Consider the following 22,042-nt stretch of genomic DNA (forward strand, 5'->3'; position numbering starts at 1 on the left):
CTAATACAATGCTGCATATTTGTAATTGTCGGGGGAAGAAGAAACAAGTAAGAAAATTATATTCGGTCGTGACCGAATTTTTTATATTCCTCACCGTTATCCTAAAAACGACAAAAAAAGTAAAAGAGCTAAATTTTCTTTATACTGAAGAATGGGCGGGGTTGATTTTTTTATTTTCAAAATAAAAGTTTTTGCCGTATAGGCGTGTTGGCGTTGTAGGCGTGTCCCTTGAAAAGCTTGTGTCACTTCCGAATTCTTGTGCAAAGTTATGGGCGATATCTACTTTTTGTCGAACGATGTTTACCACAGACTCTACATACTTAGACACACGGACAGATGGACAAACGAGCAGATTGACGTTCTCAAATGCATTCCAAATTTATATTTTCTTTATGGGGCTTTTGAAGTTTGATTCTGCGTGTTATGAAGGTATTGAAAAAAAATTAATTTTGATACATTCTACTATTGAATAGTATTGTAGGCGTGCCATCGACCATATTGGCCCATGTTCAACATGTGTGCAAGAACTTCCAATGTTTCTGCGAACCTTGAAGTCGATGGCGTCAGTTTTGCGGCCAGGAGAAGGTTCACAACTTGCATTGCACAGACGGACAGGCGTTCATGCTTGAATCAATTTAGAGCTTGACACTGATCAAAAATATATACACTATGTGTGGTCTCTGAAGCTTCCTTCTCGACATTGCAAACGTTTTCCCAAAATTGATAAGCCCCTCATCCTTCAGTGATGTAATCGAAATATTCACATGAAAACTATGTATAGTGGAATTGGTGAAGCCAAAATATAGTAAAGTTTTTGACGGTATTCTTACCGTGTTCCGGAGTAAGAAGATAACCATTAGGGATGAAGGTGTTCTAAGCCTCTCCTCATTGTCTCTTTTCTAAAATTTTGCCTGCGGGTAATTTCATCTACGCAAGTAACTTAAGGAATTACATATCTTTTGCTAATTGAAATAAAAGCGCAGACTGCTTTTCTAGTTCAACATTATAGCGAAATAAAAGCAGCGTCAATTGCATTTATTATGAAGCTATTGACTTTTCAAACACCTCTTGCAAATTGTCAGACAATGTGGTTTCGATCACCCTAATACTCAAAGTCTATTTAATCATGTCCGTAAGATGTTTCTCGGTACTATTCTCAAAGCTGCAAAAATGCATATAAAACTTATATATAAGGTCGGCATATAAATATAAATAAAAAAAAATTTGAAATCTTGATACAAATATTTACAAGACTTGTCCAAACGCTTAGTCCACAACTGTGTTCGGATCGGCCTGTTGGAAGGTTCTTAATTGGTACATCATTTTGTTTAGCGTATAGGTGGTAATACGTTAGCTGGAAACTGATTTGTATAGTTACCAGAAGGATCATAAAAGCACACAACATATGTGCTGTTGCCTCTATATAAATGAAAGAAAGAGAAGAAAAATTATGTCTGTAGATTTTTCGTTTCTTTCAAAACTTACGAAACATGTTTAGCTGCTCCTAATTCTTTACAATCCTTCCAAACGACTTGCGTAAACTGGCCGGTATTGCCAGAAAATCCTGGCTTTTTAAAATTGTAATTTTTGATTTGCTCATACCACGAAGTGACCACCTGTTCGGCAGTTGCTTTTCCGCCGGTCATACAATAAATATTTTCGCCATAATCAGAATTACGATTCTTGCAACTGTTTGTTCTGGCCAAGGTCTTAAATTTCAATAAAAAACATATTTACAAATCATAAAATAAAGTAAACTTATGAGAACATTATAGTGGGACGAAACGCAGCGTTAAATACCCTACACTATTTCGCTTAATGTTATCCATAGTTATCTATATAACGGCTTGCCAAAATAAGGCTTTCTATGTGGAATGATAGAAGAAGTGATCGGAACCGAGTCATCTTCAATAACGTTCTTTCTTCGGCCAAAACATGTCGGTCAAAGAATGTCAACCAACCTCCTGTTTACCAAGTTGTTTACGTTCTGAATGAAGTTTATTTTGATAAAACAAATACATTTCAAAAATTGCGAGCTGTAAGCTGAACACCACAGGAAAACAAGACAGACAGACGGTCAATAAAGTTTTGATCGGTTGTGATTCTTGGTCGGATGGTTAAAGCGAATTTGAAGCTGATCTTCACCAAAATATCTTAAGCTTTTGGGTAGTTTTTTGCTTTTTTTCAATAGGCACGTGACAAAGATGTTCCGCACGGAAATTTTAAAAGTGATTGTCTTTTCAGACGCAGCCGTGTCAAAAGTTACTTTTACTCAAGTTTTTAAAATAAATGTTGTAACATTTTCGACTTTATTGATGTAAGGCGATGATCTTGATGTCAGTCCTTCTTAAAATTTAACATGTTGTCGCGAGGACATGGGCACAGACACGGACATGCGAAAACCAGTCTAATAGTACCAAAGTAATCGCGAGATTTTCTGGGGGTTAAAGAGAAAATTCGAAGCTGTACCGTTGCCCACTCCGCAGCGTAAGCGGTCAGCTTTTTGTTCAATTTTAAAGGGGGGACGCCATGTAATGCTCTGTATTTATTGTGAACTTTTAGACATTGCTCCTCAAATTGTGAAGCTTCTCGCGCTATATCTTCTGGTTTCTTTATAGGCTGCTCTTCTTTTAAAATTGTACCACCCACTTGTGGGACATTTTCGGCAAAATGATCAATAACGTTACCATGTGGTTCATAATTGCAGACGACAACAGTCGTACGATCCCTAAACAGGAGAAAAAAGATTATTTAGCTTTTTTCATTCATTTTTATGGGTTGTTGGTATAAGATTTACTTGGTAGCTCTTCCAACACCTAGCTGTTTAGTTTTCTTCCAAACTACTTGAGTAAAGTGGCCGGTGCTCGAATGAAATCCAGGTTTTTTGTAATTATACATTGAAATTTCATCATACCAAGCTTTAACTGCATCTTCAGGCGTCGGTGTAAATGAGCCGCTCATGTAGTAAAGGTTTTCACCATAACGGTTGTTAGTACGATGTTCAAATTTATCCGTTCGGGCTAAATGCTGAGATCAAGAGATTAATGAAACAGCAAAGGAGAAAAAAAAACAAAATCACACTGGCAAAGCTTTTACCTCAGCCCACTCTGTAGCATAAGTATTTAGTTCTTTGTTTAACACTAAGGGAGGGCAACCATGCATATCCCGATATTTATTATGACTTTTCAGACATTCGTCTTCAAAAGAGTCTGCCGGTATTGCTGCCGGAGGCTCTGCCGGTTTCTCTTCTTTAGCAAGCACCTCTTCTTCTATACTTGTCTCGCTTGGCGTCTTTATACCGTATTCTAATTTTGTTTTTAATGGTGGGACATTCTCCTTAAATCTTCCCATAACATTACCATGCGGGTGATAACTGCATATAAGAATTGTTGTAGCTCCTCTATATATATATATATATATATATAAAATAAATATCTAAATGATTAAGTATTCTTTTTTAAAGAGTCTTTACAGTTATTTTACACTTTTTCAATGCCCACGCCCAATTCCTTGGTGCCTTTCCACATTAGCTGCGTAAAATTGCCGGTATCCGGAGTAAAAGTCGGATTGTTGAAATCGAATTGATCGATTTCTTCATACCAATCTTTAATCACTTCTTCCGCGCTGGGGTCGTAATTAGTAGCCATGAAAAGATTTTGACCGTACTTATCATTCGGACGATGTTCTAAAGTGCCAATTTTAGCTAAATGCTGTTAGCGTATATAGGGCGAAAAAATAAAAAGTATATTGATTTATCTAGTGAAAAAAATCGTATAAATAAATTAGTCCTCTTATATAATGTTATATGAAAAAAATTGGAGTAATAAGTTGTTCCAACTGCGTTTGCGATGTTAGTTAATAATTCTTGTTTCGGAATGATTGACAATTAAAATATTCTCCTTCTCTCATAAAAGAAGATATCGGAAATATTTTTTTAAAAGAGTAAGCTATAGAAAAGGCAGAAAGGAATAGATCCAATATAGGATTTATATGAGACAAGATTTTTAAGCTTTTATTAACAAGACAGAATGCTTAAAACTATTTTCTACATTCCGCAAATGAGATCTGCCTGAAAATGGGTTAGTTTTAAAGTGAAGAAGGGAGACACCGTGACTTAGTGGATTAATTTTTGCTAATAATAGTCAAATGAAAGAACTTGGAGAGTAGAATGCGCCGAATATAACTCGACTTGTTTTTTGTCCGTAAGGCAAGAAAGGCAAGCTGCATGACATGTAACTTGTACACTCCCGACATTAGATTATTATATATATATTTATATATATATATATATGTACATATATATAAATATATTTATATATATATATATATATATACAGATATATAAATATATAGATTTTGTGAGTACTCGTTTTATTTTTTTTTAAGACATTCTCTTAAGGACTATTGGAAATAGGATCGTAAAAGTCTTCCTTGAATTATTGATTGATTTTATTAACTTCTTACCTGTGCCCACTCGGTGGCGTGCTTATTCAGTTGTGCACTTAATATAAGAGGAGGGCAGCCATGTTTTATACGATATTTATTGTGTACTTCAAGACAGGCATTCGCAAATTCATCTCGATAAACTTGAGCTTTTGCATCAGTTATAGTTTTATCTGTCAACTGCGGTACAGCTTTTATCGGCAAAACCTGGGCACCGAAATTTCCGATGACATTACCAGCTGGATGGTAGTTGCATACGATGTAAGTGTGATTATTACTACAGTTGAATACATTTCAAGATGAAAAAACTTTTATAGTACAGTATTTGTGAGTATACGTACGCTATTTGAATACCAACTCCAAGATATTTAGTGTCTTTCCATATAATTTGTGTAAAATGGCTGTTTGAATCGTGGAAAGCAGGTTTGGAAAAATCGTAGCTTTCACCTTCATTGTACCAATTTTTTATCACATCTTCAGCTGTAAATATGGTACCCTTGCCACGGAATAGATTCTCACCATACGAAAAATGTTTATGATTATCTAGAGTTTCGATCTCAGCCAAATGCTAAATAAAATATCAATGAAATTTCTCTAGAATTCGTATTTAATTTTTTAACTCACCCCAGCCCATTCTTGGGCGATTCTGCATAAAGGTTTTTTTAGCACTAGGGGCTGAACACCGTGATGTTCTCTGTATTTATTGTGTTCACGCAAGCATTGTTCCTGAAATTGTACAATTTCATCAGCAGTCAGAGCCTTTTCTTTGTCCCTCTTTTCTTTTAGAGCAAAACCCCATTCTTGTTTCTCCTCAGGGGGGATGAAGGGTGTTATAGGTCTCGAAGGAGTGCTGGGTGTATAAGCCCTCGGAGTTTCAGCCCTTAGTGGTGTATGGGGTGTGCGAGGTGAAACAGCATCATATCTCAAGGGTGAAGCTTCCCTTAGAGCTGAGTGAGGGGTGCGAGTTCGCGGGGTTTCACCTCTCGAGGGACTTCCATGTCTTACAGGTGTACGAGGTGGCGGAGATGCGTATCTTGTGGGAGATTCAGCTCCTAGTGGTGTAGGGAGTGCGCGAGGTGAAACAGCGTCGTATCTTAAGGGTGACGCTTCCCTTCGAGCTGAGTGAGGGGTGCGAGTTCGCGGGGTTTCACCTCTCGAGGGACTTCCATGTCTTACAGGTGTACGAGGTGGCGGAGATGCGTATCTCATGGGAGATTCAGCTCTTACAGGCGCAGCAGGAGTGCGAGTTCTCGGTGTTTCAGTTCTCAAGGGAGTTTCTGGTCTTAGGGGTGTGGTAGGTGCACGCTGCGTTTGAATATCATATCTTGAGGGAGATTCATCTCTTGGGGTGCGCGTTCTTGGAGTGTCAGCTTTCAATGGAGTCCAACGTGGTGGAGGGGATTCAGCTCTTAAAGGGGTGCGAGTTCTTTCATCTCTTGCTGGCGAAGGAGGGGTCTGGGTTCTTGGGGTGCGTTCGTATCTCGCATCATCGTAATCATCTCTCCAATGTCTCGGTGTGTCATACACACCGCCATATTCATCTCTCCTCGGCCTGGGAGTGCCATATTCATCTCTCCGAGGGGTTGGAGTATCATACCGGTCGCGAGTGTCATACCTGGAGGGAGTCGCATTTCTTGGATCATCATAGTAGTCATCTCTCCGGGGTCTTGAAGGCGCAGGTCTATATTCTGTGTCGCTGTCTGCGTCTTGTTTTTTCTTCTTCCCAAAGCACCTCTCATACATAGCGATTCAAATTTTGCCAACAAAAAATCCAAACCAAAGCGAAACGGAATAATTTTGTATTTTTCTAATTTTGTGAGTATAATTGTTATTTTTTACGTAAACAAACTAAAGAGAGAACATGATTTGACGTGCCTTTTTTATAGCCACCACAAGGTGTACAGTAGACTTGCTAAACATTTATAAGATTTAGAAACGTGCATTGCAAGCTTCATCAAGTAACACTGTGATGAGACGACTGTAAAATTTTTTATTTTAATCAGGGGCTTAGCAAATAAGCATTGTTTCTTTTCTTAGCCTGGCAATACTTGATATGTTCAATAGTTAATCGGGTGCGGTCATTTAGTTTGATCTAAAAAATCAATTCTTCGATAAGAACGCTGCGTCACTAACCATAAGTCAGACTTGTGCAAATCAGCTAAGCCGTAAATACCAATTATGAGTTATGTCTAGTTAAAAAATCTCATAGAACTTAAGCAGTGCGAGAATGTGCATTGCGATTCGAAAACCAAGGATTTGTCCATAACCCTTGTGAATAAATCCACTCAAGCGACGCATGACGGCCAAATAGTGCTTCTCATTAATAGTTTGATCCGATGCCACGAATGTGTGCACTGACTACCAATCCCTTTGCTGGAAAAACTTGTTTTCAAGTGCTTCATTGTTATTTTCACCAAGATAAGTTCAAAAACCGTCAAGATTGCGTCCACGGAAACGCCAAATGTTGCAGTATCAACTTTGCAAATTCAACCGATTTTCTAAAATACTATCTTATACTGTATTATAAAATAGTATCAAACCTCTAAAGCGGCCTAAAAAGATCTGTTGCATTCATCCATGCCCGTAGCCGTCCAGTTATAGGATTCTTATGTATCCCGCCATCTTCTTAGGCTGGGAGTGCCATAGGGTGTTCGGGTTTACGAAATGTCTGCCAAACATTTGACTCAGCAGACGGCTGCTCAGTCACACGGGATGAGATGTTTCCACCCCGTGACCCGTTTAGAAGCCAATTACTAGACATATGTAGTTTTTCCTAGTACCAAGAGCTTGCGTGCTATGTTAGAAGATTTAACAAGCTCTTAATAAGCCGTTACTCTACATTACGGCTACGCAGTCACCCCTCTCATTGAACTTTGCTAGCCCATACAGGGTTTGAAAGCACTCTAAGATAAGCTTAGTATGTGGTGTAAATATGGTCATTAATTTGCGCAGTTTCTTCAGAAGTGCGCCTGAAACATACAAAAAATTATTTGAAATATATGTCCTGTTCGATATATGCTCGACATATCAAATCTGGTAGCGATTAGTAAAATATTTGGTCGAAGACGTCTTTGCGGTTTTTGGCCCCGCATAATAAAAGTCTGTCTGCATTTTAATTGAAAAATCTTTCATCGTAGATGTCAAGTTCTAAATACTAAGTACTAAATGCTAAGTACTAAATGCTAAGTACTTGCAGGTTATTTTTGAAATTTAAACCATAAAATATGGTAGATTTTTATTTTAATGCAGCGTAAATAAAATTCCCGTTTCTTATGCTAAACTAAAGATAAAATGCATATTTGACATGAAATATTTCAACATATGTTTGTGCAATTTTGAGCCAAAGTTGTCGCTTACTTTCCAGTCAGTGATTCGTATAAAATAATCTCATAACAATAATTTCCCTTGCATTTTGTAAATGATGATTATAGCCCTCATCAGAAACGTCATCTTCATCATCGTTATCCCCCAGTGAACATTACGTGTTGATATTATCACTGTGTTTGTGTTGGTTAGTTTTGTTTACATTACCGCAGAGATGTTTCTTTTTGTACCATTTACAAAGTCAATTTCCGGTGGAATGAGTGCATTGCTTAGTGGGTTTCTATTATTTTTGTCGTGCACACGTTTAAATACCACAGTAACGACAACAACAAAAAAAAAAAACAACAAACAAAGCAACAACAATAACGACATCCTTGTTAAGTAAGCATTTTAGGGCATATTTTATAAAACAAAATGAAAGATATTTCACTGTGAACTGATCGTTCAACGATCGTTTTTCCCCATAACTAACCGCAGGGAATTCGCTTACGATAGAGATCATGTGATTGGCGATGTTTCGGGTAAACTTTTGATCTGATCTGGATTTGTAATAAAGTAAAGATTGTTAAAAACAAATGTAATGCTAAAAATGATATTTTTAAACTGCATCTTGAGAAAATTCAGGCCAAAAGGAAATTCATCGGCAAACTAGTGCCTTAACGAAATTTATTTATTAAGCCTTAACCCGACAACAAAAGCAGCTGCTGCATCGTATCGGCTGAACTTATTATCATTATTATTATTAATTTCGCCAGAAAAATAAATTCTAAGATTAAACTCTTAAAAGCACTAGCATCTAAGGCTATCGGCTTTTTTTTTTTTTTTTACTAAAAACTCTACCGCACTTGAGATTCGAACCCACGACCATTGCCTTGCTAGTCGAAATTCCTCGCCTCCGGCTACTTAGGCGGATCGGCTGACCTTAACATTGAGGCTAAGAGACAAAAATGAAAAAATGTTCTCATTTTAAAAGTATTAGTAATCGAAACCAACTCTAAAAAAAATTGTTTAGATGACTTATAATTGTTATTAAAAGCTTTAGAAGAAGAAGAAAAACGTATGCACAAAACAGAGCTCCGTGACTGGAAATTCGAGAAAATAGATGCAACTATCCTCGCTTCTGGGTAACAAGGAAAAATTATAGCTTTGACTTTGCTAAAATGTAATATATACGTCTCGCTAGTCTCTCGGTAGCGCTCTTACGCCTTAATATTTCTTAAAAAATCAACTAATCAGTTGACTTTAGTATTTCGTAAACATTTTTCGCCGCTATGTTATGCATTCAACATTTTCATCAGAGAGCTTTCTCACTTGTGTGCCCATATAAACAACGGATCGTAAAACAAGCACAAAAATTATATTCGAGCAAGGTCGAACATTAAATGTCATATACCATATTGCGTAATTGAATACCTTTGTTATTTTCGTAATAACTTGTCGAAAATAGTATCTTTTACCCAAGTAAAGAGATGGCCCTTGCAATAGTGTTGGTTCAAAAGGTGGATAAACACTAAAGTGGCAGCAATATTAATACCCTACAACCGTATCTGCTTCCCATAAGGGGATTCTTCTCTTGAGAGGGATATAATAAGGGAGCGAATTAATTTTCTAATTTGAATTTTCCGAAATTTTATTATTCTTCATAATTTTCCTTATAATGTATGCAAAATTATTTTTTTTTTTAATTTTAATTTATATATTATAAATTTGTTGCCTTGTAACAGCTCATTTTCCATGAGAACCCTTATAAGAGGTGGTTCCTGGTAGAGCTGGTTGAAAGATAACACAATTATTTTTTATATCAATTTACTACTGCTGACCAGTTTTCAAGTTTTCCACATCAATTGTTCCACAGCATTTTTTTTTCATATAATTGTTTTGCCATATTAGAGGCCGTAATAGACATCCCCATTTTTAAGAGAATTCATTCTCTGCTAATAATTTGCCAATGACATCAACACATTTCAACCAATATTCAACCTAAGATCAGACAAACAAACGGATAGACAAGTTTCTATCGGTAAGGTTTTCAATGATGCGGTACAATAAAAGTTGTGTCTATCTTAAGCGCTTCTGAATGTAATATACATCTGTGCAAACTTAATATGCAGTGTATCACAAGTGGTGTAAAGTATGAAAAGCTAAAAAAAAGTATCCAGTTTTGCTTAATTTTTGCATTAAATGATTCTCTTTAGCGTGTCAGAATATTTTCGAATGTTAAACGTTTTCGAATTCATTCGTGTTTCAATTTTGTACGGAATTTAAATTAAACATTCATCAGTCAACTGTCATTTAGATTTGCATCAATTTTATATTTTTGCATAGGTGAAAATATCGAAAAGGCAACGAAATAAATCAATGCTAAACGGTTACGATATGGAAAACATAAACAATCCGCACAGACGAACGCGTACACGTAGGTTATACTATATAACTATAACGTAACATAGCAACACAAATGTTTTTATGTGTAAGAATGTAGTTTTAAAGACGCGTTTCATGCATACAACAATGTTTAACATCATTAGTGGACCGGTAGGAGATACGTTTCGCATTGGATATAACGCATTTGAAATTACGTACAAAATTTAGCTGTCACCCATACATCATCAATGGCAATTCTAAACAGATGCACACATTCAATCGATTTGATTTGTAACAAATTTGCAATATCTATTCACACATTAAGTGACAGCGAAACACGATAAATGACATCAATCCGGGCGTAAGTCCTTAATGATGTGCACGCACGTAAATGTGCACATATGGAAATCAACGTTCATAGGCATTTACGCTACGTTATCCTTATGAACCTATGATGCTATTCAACTTATGAATCCATTCACGGACGTTGAGCAAAAATTACTCTTAATATAATCGTTGAAAATACAAAGCACAGCTTGCTTGTGGCTGCAATTTCACAAGAAATTATTTACAGGTGAGTGCTGGTGTTACTAAGAGAGTATTTAAAAAAAGAATAAATTAAAAAAAATTTGTTTATTGAAGGTTTCTCTTAAACACTTTTCTGTAATCTTTTTTCTTCTTCTTCTTCTTCTATTCAGCAAATCAACAACCGAAAATTCGCTGTGATGTATAAAAATGACCCAATGTGAATACAAAGTTCCTTCTTTAAGCTTAAATAAAGTTAGCCCTAGTTTTGATAAATAATTATTTTTATTTGATTACTTTATTTTTTCTTCGTATTTCGAAATTAAATTATATTTGATTAATGTTTGTTGATTTTGCCTGTTAAACGTCCGCCACGTTTTTTTTTCATTTTTATTAATATTCCATACCACCCGTCGGTCATGTTGGATAGAACAGAGTGGGGTAAATTTCGTAGTGTAAGAGGTAATGTAGTACATGTGTATAAAGTGTGATAGAACCGATAAGCGCAAGAATAAAAAAAGTGTGAAAGGGAGTAAGTTTAAAAAAGGAGAAAATTGCAGAGTAAGCTGACAAGTTGTGTGAACCCAAAACGTCAAAAATACTGCGGTCATGAAGCCCACATATAAGCAATTTGTGAAACATGGAATGACGAATAGAAGTGGCAATGTTCGAGCCAACAAATAATATGTGATCAGAAGATTGCAAGACCCCACATGTACATAGAAGGTAATGCACTTTGTTAATTTTGAATAAATGATCAACAAGCTGGATACTCGCTAAGCGGATGGCTTCAAGGATCGCACTACATTCGGCCGATAATGTAGTCCTGTATGGGTGGTTTGAGAAGTAAGATTCTAATAATGTTAGATTTATCAGTAAAGATGAGCGAAAAATGCTTAAATGCATTTTAAGTTGGCTAAGTTTGAATAGCGGTGATGGACTTCTGCCGGAGTAACTGTGCATTTTCTCACTGTAAGCTCTTAATTACTGGCCAAAAATATTGAAATTCACAAGAAATTTTGAATAAGCTATGTACTTCAGTTCTTAGAATGTTGAAATTATTAATTTTGTCAGCAAAAATTTTAAAAAATGAAGGAGAGCAATAGACGGTCGTAAATGAAAGGTAAGGCCCTTGAATAGAATTTTATTAGATGAAAAATTGACGAGTACACGAAATCTTTCTGTTCCAAGCTTAGTGTGTGGATAGATTTCTTGCCGTCAAGAGCCAGACGAAGGCATTTGCGTTGAATTGTGCGTTCTGAATTCTGAATTTAAGAAAATCCGTTTTTGGAATATCCAATAAGAGCGACCAAGCGCATTCTAATTTTGGCCTGACTAATTCGTTTAATCATACAGAAAGAATCGGAGCTCCACGAAATACCACAGTGCGTTGATGAGTTGAAAACATTGCTTGGCAATTTTGTCAAGCCGAAAGTTTCAACAAACGGAATAGTACCACAATATATGAGAAGAGGAGCCATAGTAGGGTCTGTCCATCTTTTTGAAAAGACCACTCAAACTTATTCTTATTAACTGAAAGGGTGATTTGGAGTGACTAACCACTAGAGGAAATAGTGTCGAGGGTAGATTGCATAGTGCGCCTACATAAATCGAGACTAGAGTCGGAGCTAAAAATTCCAAGATCATCCTATCGTCGTAATCTAATTAATTTATAATTTTGTTTCACAAAAGGTTCGCTTCACATAAAATCAGTATGTTCTCCATAATCGAAAGAAAGCAAAAATTGTTTACTGAGAAGTCCTTAAAAAATCGCGATTAAACGCGGTTTAGTTGCATTTTTCATGGTTTTTCGATTATTTTAGATCACAGGCCACAACTTCGCTTGTCTCTTAACATACCTTTGAATTGATTGTTAATGGATCTCAAGCAAAAACCATCTTCGTCTATTTTATCTTATTTATGTGTAGATTTTGTAATCGGATTCTCAAACCTACTCTAGGTTTTGGTGATTTTTTAACTTTCATTTCAAAGTTTTGAAATCACAATTAGGCAATAAGCATTAAATTACTAACTTCGTGTGAATATTAAGTCGTTTAGAAAGACCCAAATTTTTCTTCAATGCAAATTTTTAACACGCGATCGGAATTTGATTAAGTCCGGTAATCTCGCGAAGGATAAGATTAACATTTGGAGGATTTTCAATCCCTCTTTTAATGCTTGACCATCAAGGGACGCGCTGCTCGGACGCTACGCGGGCTATAGTGTTTGCCGATTGAAATTATCATTTTGACCTCAAAATTTTGCGTAGATGAGAGCAAAGGTGGTTTTGCTCTCGTTTTGCTCCTACACTTAGTTTAAATTGTGTAATTATTTATATATTCAGCGTACCGTTAACCTCGTACCCCTTAGGTTAGCAAATGAGGAACATTGTGGAATTGGAATGCGATCATTTCAACAATTAGCAATGCCAATTTTATGGAAATCAGAGTTAACCCGAAATGGTGATTGGCATTTCCTTTCTTTTCGATTGTGCCATCAACTTGAGTAGTAGTAGTGTAAGCGCTAACGGTCCACACAATATTGTAAGGCTTAGAGTGATTACAAAGGAGGCGAACGGACAAATACGTTTGAAAACACAATTCTATTTCGTATTATTTATTGCATAGGGAGGTGAAATCATCCCTTCTCTTGTGCTATATAGCGGTGTAACTTTGGGTTATTCTGTAAAAAAGTGAGAGAATACACATTTTGTAACGTACATTAAGCAACCGCCTGTCTTCCTTATTTATAAGGCAGATAGCTCTGATGTATCAGAACTCTGAAACATTTTAGAACTAAGGATCTTAGGACAAATCGGTCGAGTTTCTTTAACTATTAAGTCGCTTACAGCAAATTTTAGGCCATAATAAGCCGCGTCAACTTTACGTCTTTGCAAAAATTGTTCTTATAACCTTCCTCAAGTCGAACTCGATAATCGACAAAGTCTCCGGACCTGTGGTTTAAAAATTAGATTGGTTTTGTTAGTTTTATTTGCACCACGCCAAATTCAAGGTCAGCTGAACCTTAAAGAATTATCAAAAATGTACGCAATACGAAGGATGGTTGTAGTAGTTCGAATAATGTTTACGCAGAGTTACCCGATCTATATGTCGTGCGAGTGGATTTTCGCTTTGTGTTGCATTGTACTTAAGCCAATATTAAAAGATTCGGATCAGTTCGAATATAGTTTCTCCCTTTTTTTATGTGGTTGCTAATTAAAATAATTTTTTAATGAGTTAGTATACAACGTCAGCAAATGCTAATTTTCATTTTTAAGATTTCATATCATAGTTTATTTATAAAATTTTCGATTAATAGTTTACGCTTTTCCGTTATTGCTTTGTGTTATTACTTACTGCTTATGTGCTCGTCGTGCACTTTCCTAAGCTTGATTAGTGGAAAGAGTTTCTACTTTTTGAAGACTTACTAGAAAGATACAAATGGGTTGAGAAACTTGATATAAACACTATTAGCAGTCGTATCATCGAAGCGATATGTGATTTGTTATGAGCAGTGAACAGTGAACACTGCATCTATGCTATGCATAACGCTATAGGCGTGCGATTTAATGTCTTGTGTACTAAATATAGATACGTTTGGAGAAAGCTTTCATTTTTTTTTTTTTTTTAATGAAATTCTTTGTCCAAAGTTCGCAGTCGTGGTTTTAGTTTATTTGCTTCAATATTGTTCGTTAAATATTTTCCTATACTTGCTTGAGTGTTTTTCTTCTTTTATACATTTTCCATCAAAATGTATAAAAATGCATTTTATAAGTTTTGCCTAAACTCATGAAGAGAAACCAAAAGAGGAAGGACACAAGTGATTCTCTAAAGAAAAAAAAAAAAAAAAAAAAAGAAAAAAGTAGCAGAAGAAGAGACGCAAAAGAATAAGTAAAAGTTATATTCGCTTAAAGATGACTGCTAAATATCCCCCTAAAATCATTTCTGTACATGCTAGGAAGCGTCTGAGGGTCAATTGCCAGATAGGCAGACGGACCTAAGTTGGGCCGGCTTAGGCCAAACCATTGATATATTTGGTTTTGCGTGCTCAAACAATTATGAAAAGGTTGAGGTAAAATTGAAAAGAAATTCCAGCGTGTTAGAGCTATCGGTGATTTCAGCTGCCCCGTCTTCTTTTTCGCTAAACGGATTGATTATATTTCGCAAAATACCATATTCGCCTGGTGACGTACTGCGGACGTCGAGTAACAAATTCAATAATAGATTTAGTACGACGCCTTATGTCGCGTACAAAATAAGCGCAAGTTTGCAGACAACGAAATTATGTTAAAAAGTACTTAAATAAACATAAACTTAATATTGACGCATACTTGGAAATTTTCCTGGCATCTTACACAATCAGCCAGTCAAGTGTTAACGTTATACGAGCTGCTGGTTGCTATTTATAAAGGAAGCCTTCTCGAGAGAGAAAAAAAGGAGTGGAAATGTTTGTTGCTTCCTCTTTCTTTTTTTTTTTGTTTTGTCTATTTTTATTTGTTTAATCATATTTTCAAGTATTTTGCATAATGTAATATTTGCCAAAACTGGCGAGAAAATCTAGTAAAACGTAACAAGAAAAAAACTTGATTTTTTATATTTTTAAAATAAATATGAAATACAATAAAAACTTTGACAAAACTTTTCTAGTTAGAAGAAAGAAACTTTATATTTTAATATAAATAACAAAAGCTTTTACTAAAACGGTAGATCTATAAAGTTAATTCTGTCGAAGAAAACAAATCATTTTCTCATATTTTTTGAGATTACATGCTCATGTTTGCCGTGATTTCTTTTCACATTTCCAATTGTGAATGTAAATTGTACCGTTTAGTTATGAGATAATATATATTTCAATTAGCACAGCGCGAGTCATCTGTTGTTAATTGCCTGAACTTTAGAAAAAGAAGAAGAAAATATTTCAATCGCTTTGGCAACTTCTCAAACATTATTGTCCAAACCATCACAGAACATTTAGGAACGTTAGTATCGGTTTACGTCCCTCGCAAGTCGTAGCCCATTTCATTGAAAACTTGAAGGTCCTGTAAAAAAATAAATAAAATGTAGCAGCACAAGAAATAAAGCGAAGAAATGCCAGCTAGAAGAAATCCGAGGTATACAATGTTACTATAAGATCGTCATATGATTTTTCGTCAAAATGGCAGGAAATGGAATTCAATGTTGCATAGTGTATTTAGGCTTTGGCTACTTATGTTGTAACTTTTTTGCGGCTCCAGACAAATACTGACAATGCTTTTCTTTTTTATAGGAATCTGAACTAATTCCCTAAATCCATCAATTTTTTGATAAAAGTGTTTCCCCCCAGCCCCAAGGTGTCATCTGAATCGTCCGATGACATCCGGCTCTTGAAACTCTTGTACATTTTATTAGTTTAGTCCTATCTTTGAATTTCTTGATCTTCATAGATCTGCGTTACTCTTATTATCTTCGCGATGGCTTATTTATTGACCGCTTCTTGCCTCTTCCGCTGAAGATTTGAAGTCTCTTCTTTTTCTTTTGACCTTCTCTCTTAACTTTTTCCTTAAAGGCAATATTTTGGAAGATTAGTTTGCTTCTTTCCTACATACTGAAAGTGTTTGAGCATATAGTTTCGTTATTAATTATTTAGTCCATCAAGTAGACTATTCGCTTTTTTAACATGCTCTTCCTGGAAGAGGACTAGGCATGATTAGCCTCCTATACGGCATTTATTATCTGTAGTTAGGACTATATTGAAAGATTGACGAACAGATACCTTGTTCACTGATTGCAGAAGAGATGTCCATGTTTGATATCCATGTTCAGCTAACTTCATACACTTTCAAATTTAATATTGTTAATATGTCTAATGATACCAGCCTGTATCAATCTAAACCAATTTCAATATCTCGCCAACCTCTTTTCAAGCCAATCCCATCCCAAGTCAATTCCATTTCAAGCCAACCTCGACCAAAGTCGATCCAGGCAGATACCGGCACAGCCGCACAGACGAAGAACGAACCGAATATTGGTTAACCATAGCCCAGGTAAAGCTCAACGCTAATCTATGTTTCTCAAAATGCGAGTAAACCTGCGATGAGAATTTTTTTAGAGCGACTCCCGTCTTCATGATTCTTAGCGAACCTCACTTAAAACGATGACCATTACCTTGATTTTCAGTCTACACTTTGATGATTTGTAATCTTCAACTAAATTAGAACAAAATGCAGGAAATGCTCTTAGTAGACATTAGATTTCTCCTAAACATAAATTGCAGATTATGACAAGGTTGTCATACATGTAAACTTGGGTTCCGTAAGAACAAATAGAGACGAAAAATTATGATACAATGCAGAGGAACACGGAATCAAGCAATAAGTGCATCTAGATTCGTAAGATCAAATTCGATAACATGAGAGAGTAGAAGTTGATAACTAAATTATTTGTTTTTGTAAAGTATCCGTGGAATTTATTTTATATTCTTTGCACTTTCGATTTGTCAAGTTCACTTTTTTCATTCCTACGCCTCAGTTTTTGGCAAGACCATTGTTTTATATTTTCCTTTAATATTGCCCGATGGCTTATAGTGGCATACCAGATATAATTTATTGCCTCTGCGAAATAATAGGTTCACGTGCGCAATTAAAATCAATAGACCCATTATTAACTTACACTTTTTTATAGCCCACTCCCAAATTTACAGAATCCTTCCAAACAAGTTGTGTGAAATGACCAGTTTCTATAGAAAATACAGATTTTTCAAAATCATAATGTTCGATTTCGTTATACCAAGCTTGGGCCGCCATGCTACCATTAAATTTTTTACAATCGGTACAACAATAGATATTTTCGCCGTAATCTGCAGCCGCACTGTGAATCAATTGTCCTTTTTTAGCAACTTCCTGAAAATAATTTACTTAGCGCATCATATTTGTATGAATTGAAAAAACAAAACTTGCCCTTGCCCATGCTTCTGCAGCGCGGCAAAGTTTCGCATTTAGCTTTAAAGGCGGAGCTCCATGAAGTGCTCTAAATTTGTTGTGGGCTTCCAAGCATTCGCATTCTATCGCTCCCCATTTCTAAGTTAAAGACAATTTCGCATATTGAAAAGTTGACTCATAACGACGCCAAAATCGCTTACTTGCTTGTCGCACGACGTTTTGTTGGCGATTTACCTACAATTTTGAAAAATTCAATGCGTTTAAATTTCTTTTTTTTTTTCAAATATAAATTTTTAATATGCTTTGCCAACAATTTTTCTTCGACTTTGACATATTAAAAACATTTTGGGAAGTTTCCCAAATATTCTGTCAATAGCAAGGCTATTAGGAAAATTTTCATATTTTTAACTTTCTATTTCGTTTCTAAACTTTTCATTTCTGATATAATGTTCATATCATATTGGTTATTTGGACTTGTAATAAATAAAAAAAATCTATTCAAAGAATTGCATAAAGAATATATACTTCAAGAAAAATTTGAAATCGCAGCAACGAAAATGGTAGATTCAACGTGCGATAACGATTAATGGGCCACGGGGTGGAAAAACTTATGTGCAAAAACTGCCGCCATCAAACCGACTGAATTTAAAATTGTATGAAAAATGACGTGCTGTGGGACCAAAAAAATTGACAACGCATAAAAGCAAGTGTCGCTCGATTGAATGCATTCAATGAATAGTATTAGGTGCTTGCATGTATTTTGATCATTTTTTCACTTAAAAATGACATTTATTTATTTATAATGTATATTAATCAAAATAAATTTGTATCATTTGCTACAATTTGTTCCCGCATTTCTGGCAGCGTGACGACGCCATGCCACCATTTGCGCACTTCTCCAACATTTCAAAGCCGTATGCAACCAAGCTATGCTGTATCGATTTAAAGAAGTGGCAATTAAAAGGCGCTATGATTTGTACGTCCACTGGGTGTCGAAGAACTTTCCATTCGAGCTGCAACAGTGTATCCTTGAGAACTCTTGCAACATATGGCCGAGCGTTGTCCTGCAAGAGGATGACTGTTGCTCCGTTAGCCACTGCAACAACACTTCATTCAGTTTGTTCAATTTTGTTCAATGTCGGTAGACATCTGTACTAATAGTTTCATTCGGTTTAGCAGCTCGTAAAACGCTATACCTTGCGGATACCACTACGTTTTATGGACGGGTCCCCTGGACTAACCTACGACTTTTTGAGCCACTTTTCATCGCCAGTCACAACACGTCGAAGAAAACTCTTTTTTGTTGCCTGGCAAGCAAAGAAACCACGGCGTTGAAACGGTTTGAAATGACTTTTTCAGTCAATTCGTATGATAACTATTTTCCTTCCCTTTGGATCTTGCCCATCGCATATAAATGCCTAGATACAACTGCTAAGCTGCTCAAAAGTTCTTTGAGGGTTTGAGCTTTGCTTTCGTCTAATAAGTCGTGCAATTCATTGTCTTCGAACTTCTTTCGTCGTTCAGATCTTTTTTTACGATTGAGATCAAAATCACCACTATGAAACCTAAGGTGATAATTGGTAAATGATGGAGAAGCATCACCATAAGCTTCTCAAAGTGTTTGATGGGTTTCGGAAGCAGCTATCATCAAATCAAATAACAAAAATAATGGATCTCGCAAATGCAATTTCGAGCGTTCCATGATAAGCACCTACCAGTGTGTACTGAACAACTCAATAATGGAAAATTGTCCAATTCATTGTAAAGGAAGATCAAAATCATCGAATCTAACAGTTGTGCATATTGATATTTTCTTTTTCTTTATCATTTTCACCAATAGATGACGCTGATCAAAATACATCCAAGCACCTATTATAAAGAACGTCAAAAAAACGAAATAGTGTGCCATTGAACGCTCAGCTAGTACCCAGATAAGAAGTGAAAACCAATTATGATTTAATGTCAATTGAGCACTGAAATCAATTATTATACATTGCACTATTTGTCAAGCAAGGCATATTCATTACTTCAGAGGGAATATAAGACACAGAAGAACTTGAAATAAACCCAGCTCATATTCAGAATCGCAATCTGAGTCGATTCAAGGTCGCCTGTTTATCTGATACTTGGCCTTGTGACGCTCACTATTTCGAGAAAATTTCTCTTATTCTATGGAGACGAGCCCTGTTGGCAATGGATTAGATAAGACAACATTTAGAGTTGTATTTTGAAAAAGTTATTGCATACAAAGTATTTGCAGTTTTCAAAAGTTCACGACAAAAATCGTTAAGTGGCAGTATATCAGCATATTACATTGATGAGAAAAATTTGGATGGAATGTGCGAGCTTTTTCAATATAAAACTTAGCTGTGCCAAATTTGAAACACGTAGGGCTATTTTATCGATCCCTCCGCGGGTGTGCGGGAATCGTAAGCCTTTGTAAGGTAACAACGTGTAATTTTTAGTGCTTTAGGAAGACTAGAAAGAGGAAGTTGGCTAAACTTAGATCACGTTTTGGGTTCCTCTCGTGAAAGTACGCTGTGGCGAAGATAATTTTCAAATATATTATCATGAGAATGAATGCACAATTGTATTAGGTGAAGTGAGGTGAAATATTTAAAGGTCGTCTTTGCGCGATTATCATGTTTGTACCGGTTTTACGTCGAATTTGAAATAGACAGTACATTAATTAGAGTTGGCGTTAGCGTCGCACCGAGCGCAAAACAAAACAGTATTAATCATAAAAATTGGATTGTGGTCCAGAATCTGTCAAGTAAATGATTATAAGGTAAAAAATTTCAGAAGATGATCCACATTTTTTACGGAAATTTCGGACTACATAATATATTAACAATTACCAAAGAGACGAATAGGTAGAGTAAAGTAGTGTTTTCATTTTTTGATAGTTCCTTTGGACACCTTGGTTTGGAAAGTCGTTATATAAATAATTGTATTAAGTAAAGTAGTGTAGGGTATTTAGTGGTAAGCTATGCCCCACCACAATGTTTTCATCTGTTTTTTCTATTGCATTAATTTTTGTTAAGTTAAATTGCTTAAAATTCTAGTTTTATTTTTACCATAAACGTCAAACATAACATGCAGAGAGTGGACACATTGTTACCGGAAATATTTCAAGATATATACGTACATAAGTATTTTTTCATGGGCAAAAGGAAATAGTAAATAAGTAGAAAGCAAAATAAAGTAAAAATTTTTCCAAAAATATTTGCTATTTCAGCACACATATATAAATATTTTTAAATTCACGTATAACTTCGTATCAGGATTTTTATGATTTTCTATAAAATTAATTTAATATTGAATCGAATAGTGGGCAGACGTGGTAAGTTATGATTTTTTAAGTGAGGTGGAATTTCGAGGCTTTCGAGGTTTCCGCTTAAGAAAGTGGTCCCAGGTATTAAGAATAGATCACTAGATCTACTGCTTATTACGTATTCAAAAGAAAAGGAAAATTTTTATCTGAAAAAAAATTAGCTCACTTCTAATACCAATGCAGATCAACGTTTACGTGAGATTAATACAACATCCATTAAGATCAGACAGAAGTTGTATGTCATTCGGTTCGTTAGGTTGCCAATTACCTATTTCCAAAGAATCCTTGTGTCAGCAACTTAATAACAGATGACATGTACCTTGTTGTGATGGCAATGAATATATTAAACAAGGAATTTGTAATAAACGCGCTTTAAGCAGCGAAATTGTTTGTAAATACACATTGTAACTTGGTAAAAAAATGTTAAGGTGATGTAAGCGTTTATTTTTTTTATTACTACCAATTGCTCGCGTGCAACACGGTGATGGTCGCCAAGACAGGTAAAAGAAATACGCTGGGAGCAAGGGCTGAGCTAACCTTCGATCGGTAACTGTTATCCATGATACTATAGCTATCAGCTGGTCGACCACATTGAGTTTCTAATTCGCGAATATTGACTTAGTAGTCGTGATCCTTAACTACACGCCTCTGCGGCAGCTTAGAACCCAAAAGTTCAAGGCTTTTAAAAAACTACGTTGACGTACGTCGACAATGAAATATGCATTGACCGATTTCTTCGAACTTCGTTGAATTGTTCACACGGAGCTACTCCCCGAGGCCAAACAATTAATAGGAAATCTGCACCTTCAGCGTCATTCGTGTGACTTCATTTGTAAAAGTGTATGGAGATTTTACGTTACAACGATGCCATTCGCATGCTCCACAATTGTTAGTCATTTTTTTTTACAAAAATGAAACTAATGTGTGCCTTATTCGCTTCATATGGCTCTGAGCAGCTGTTTTCTTTTCCCATGGCATTGCTGCGCCCCCTTTTAAATCAACAAAAACGATTGAAGAGAGTTGGCTTTCATGAGTATGCCTAAAGAGATATAAAAAGTATTTCCCGGATGGCAATAATAATTGGACCAGCCTAACAAAAAAATAAAAGAAAAATATATAAACTCTGCAAATTTTTA

The 22,042-nt window shown here is 35.7% G+C and overlaps 3 protein-coding genes across 3 annotated transcripts; all 3 read right to left on the reverse strand.

The window, feature by feature from the left end:
• Positions 1–1,328: 1,328 nt before the first annotated feature.
• LOC119632969 lies at positions 1,329–3,351 on the reverse strand. The gene is made up of 5 exons (XM_038026139.1): positions 3,097–3,351; positions 2,798–3,027; positions 2,470–2,728; positions 1,486–1,709; positions 1,329–1,419 (listed from the first exon to the last, which is right to left on the reverse strand). Exons 1-5 carry the CDS (start codon positions 3,349–3,351, stop codon positions 1,329–1,331), a joined length of 1,059 nt encoding a protein of 352 aa, XP_037882067.1.
• A 128-nt stretch (positions 3,352–3,479) lies between these two features.
• LOC119632970 (serine/arginine repetitive matrix protein 1-like) lies at positions 3,480–6,186 on the reverse strand. The gene is made up of 4 exons (XM_038026140.1): positions 5,068–6,186; positions 4,785–5,011; positions 4,465–4,720; positions 3,480–3,710 (listed from the first exon to the last, which is right to left on the reverse strand). The coding sequence occupies exons 1-4, from the start codon at positions 6,184–6,186 to the stop codon at positions 3,480–3,482; spliced, it is 1,833 nt and encodes a 610-aa protein (XP_037882068.1).
• Positions 6,187–17,151: 10,965 nt separating this feature from the next.
• On the reverse strand, positions 17,152–21,467 carry LOC119632973 (protein PRY1-like). The gene is made up of 4 exons (XM_038026144.1): positions 21,444–21,467; positions 17,591–17,710; positions 17,304–17,533; positions 17,152–17,245 (listed from the first exon to the last, which is right to left on the reverse strand). Exons 1-4 carry the CDS (start codon positions 21,465–21,467, stop codon positions 17,152–17,154), a joined length of 468 nt encoding a protein of 155 aa, XP_037882072.1.
• Positions 21,468–22,042: the final 575 nt, after the last annotated feature.

This window comes from Glossina fuscipes, unplaced genomic scaffold (genome assembly GCF_014805625.2).
Source record: "Glossina fuscipes isolate IAEA_lab_2018 unplaced genomic scaffold, Yale_Gfus_2 2, whole genome shotgun sequence".
NCBI lineage: Eukaryota > Metazoa > Arthropoda > Insecta > Diptera > Glossinidae > Glossina > Glossina fuscipes.

Excerpts from the sequence above, each read along its gene's own strand:
- LOC119632969 (XM_038026139.1), bottom strand. The coding sequence starts at position 3,351 with ATGGGAAGATTTAAGGAGAATGTCCCACCATTAAAAACAAAATTAGAA. Across the intron at positions 3,028-3,096 it reads ATGCTACAGAGTGGGCTGAG|CATTTAGCCCGAACGGATAA; the intron begins GTAAAAGCTTTG and ends TCTTGATCTCAG. Across the intron at positions 1,710-2,469 it reads ACGCTGCGGAGTGGGCAACG|ACCTTGGCCAGAACAAACAG; the intron begins GTACAGCTTCGA and ends TTGAAATTTAAG.
- LOC119632970 (XM_038026140.1), bottom strand. The coding sequence starts at position 6,186 with ATGTATGAGAGGTGCTTTGGGAAGAAGAAAAAACAAGACGCAGACAGC. Across the intron at positions 5,012-5,067 it reads TCGCCCAAGAATGGGCTGGG|CATTTGGCTGAGATCGAAAC; the intron begins GTGAGTTAAAAA and ends TATTTTATTTAG. Across the intron at positions 3,711-4,464 it reads ACGCCACCGAGTGGGCACAG|CATTTAGCTAAAATTGGCAC; the intron begins GTAAGAAGTTAA and ends ATACGCTAACAG.
- LOC119632973 (XM_038026144.1), bottom strand. The coding sequence starts at position 21,467 with ATGGATAACAGTTACCGATCGAAG. Across the intron at positions 17,534-17,590 it reads CTGCAGAAGCATGGGCAAGG|GAAGTTGCTAAAAAAGGACA; the intron begins GCAAGTTTTGTT and ends AATTATTTTCAG. Across the intron at positions 17,246-17,303 it reads GGAGTGGGCTATAAAAAAGT|AGGCAATAAATTATATCTGG; the intron begins GTAAGTTAATAA and ends ATTATTTCGCAG.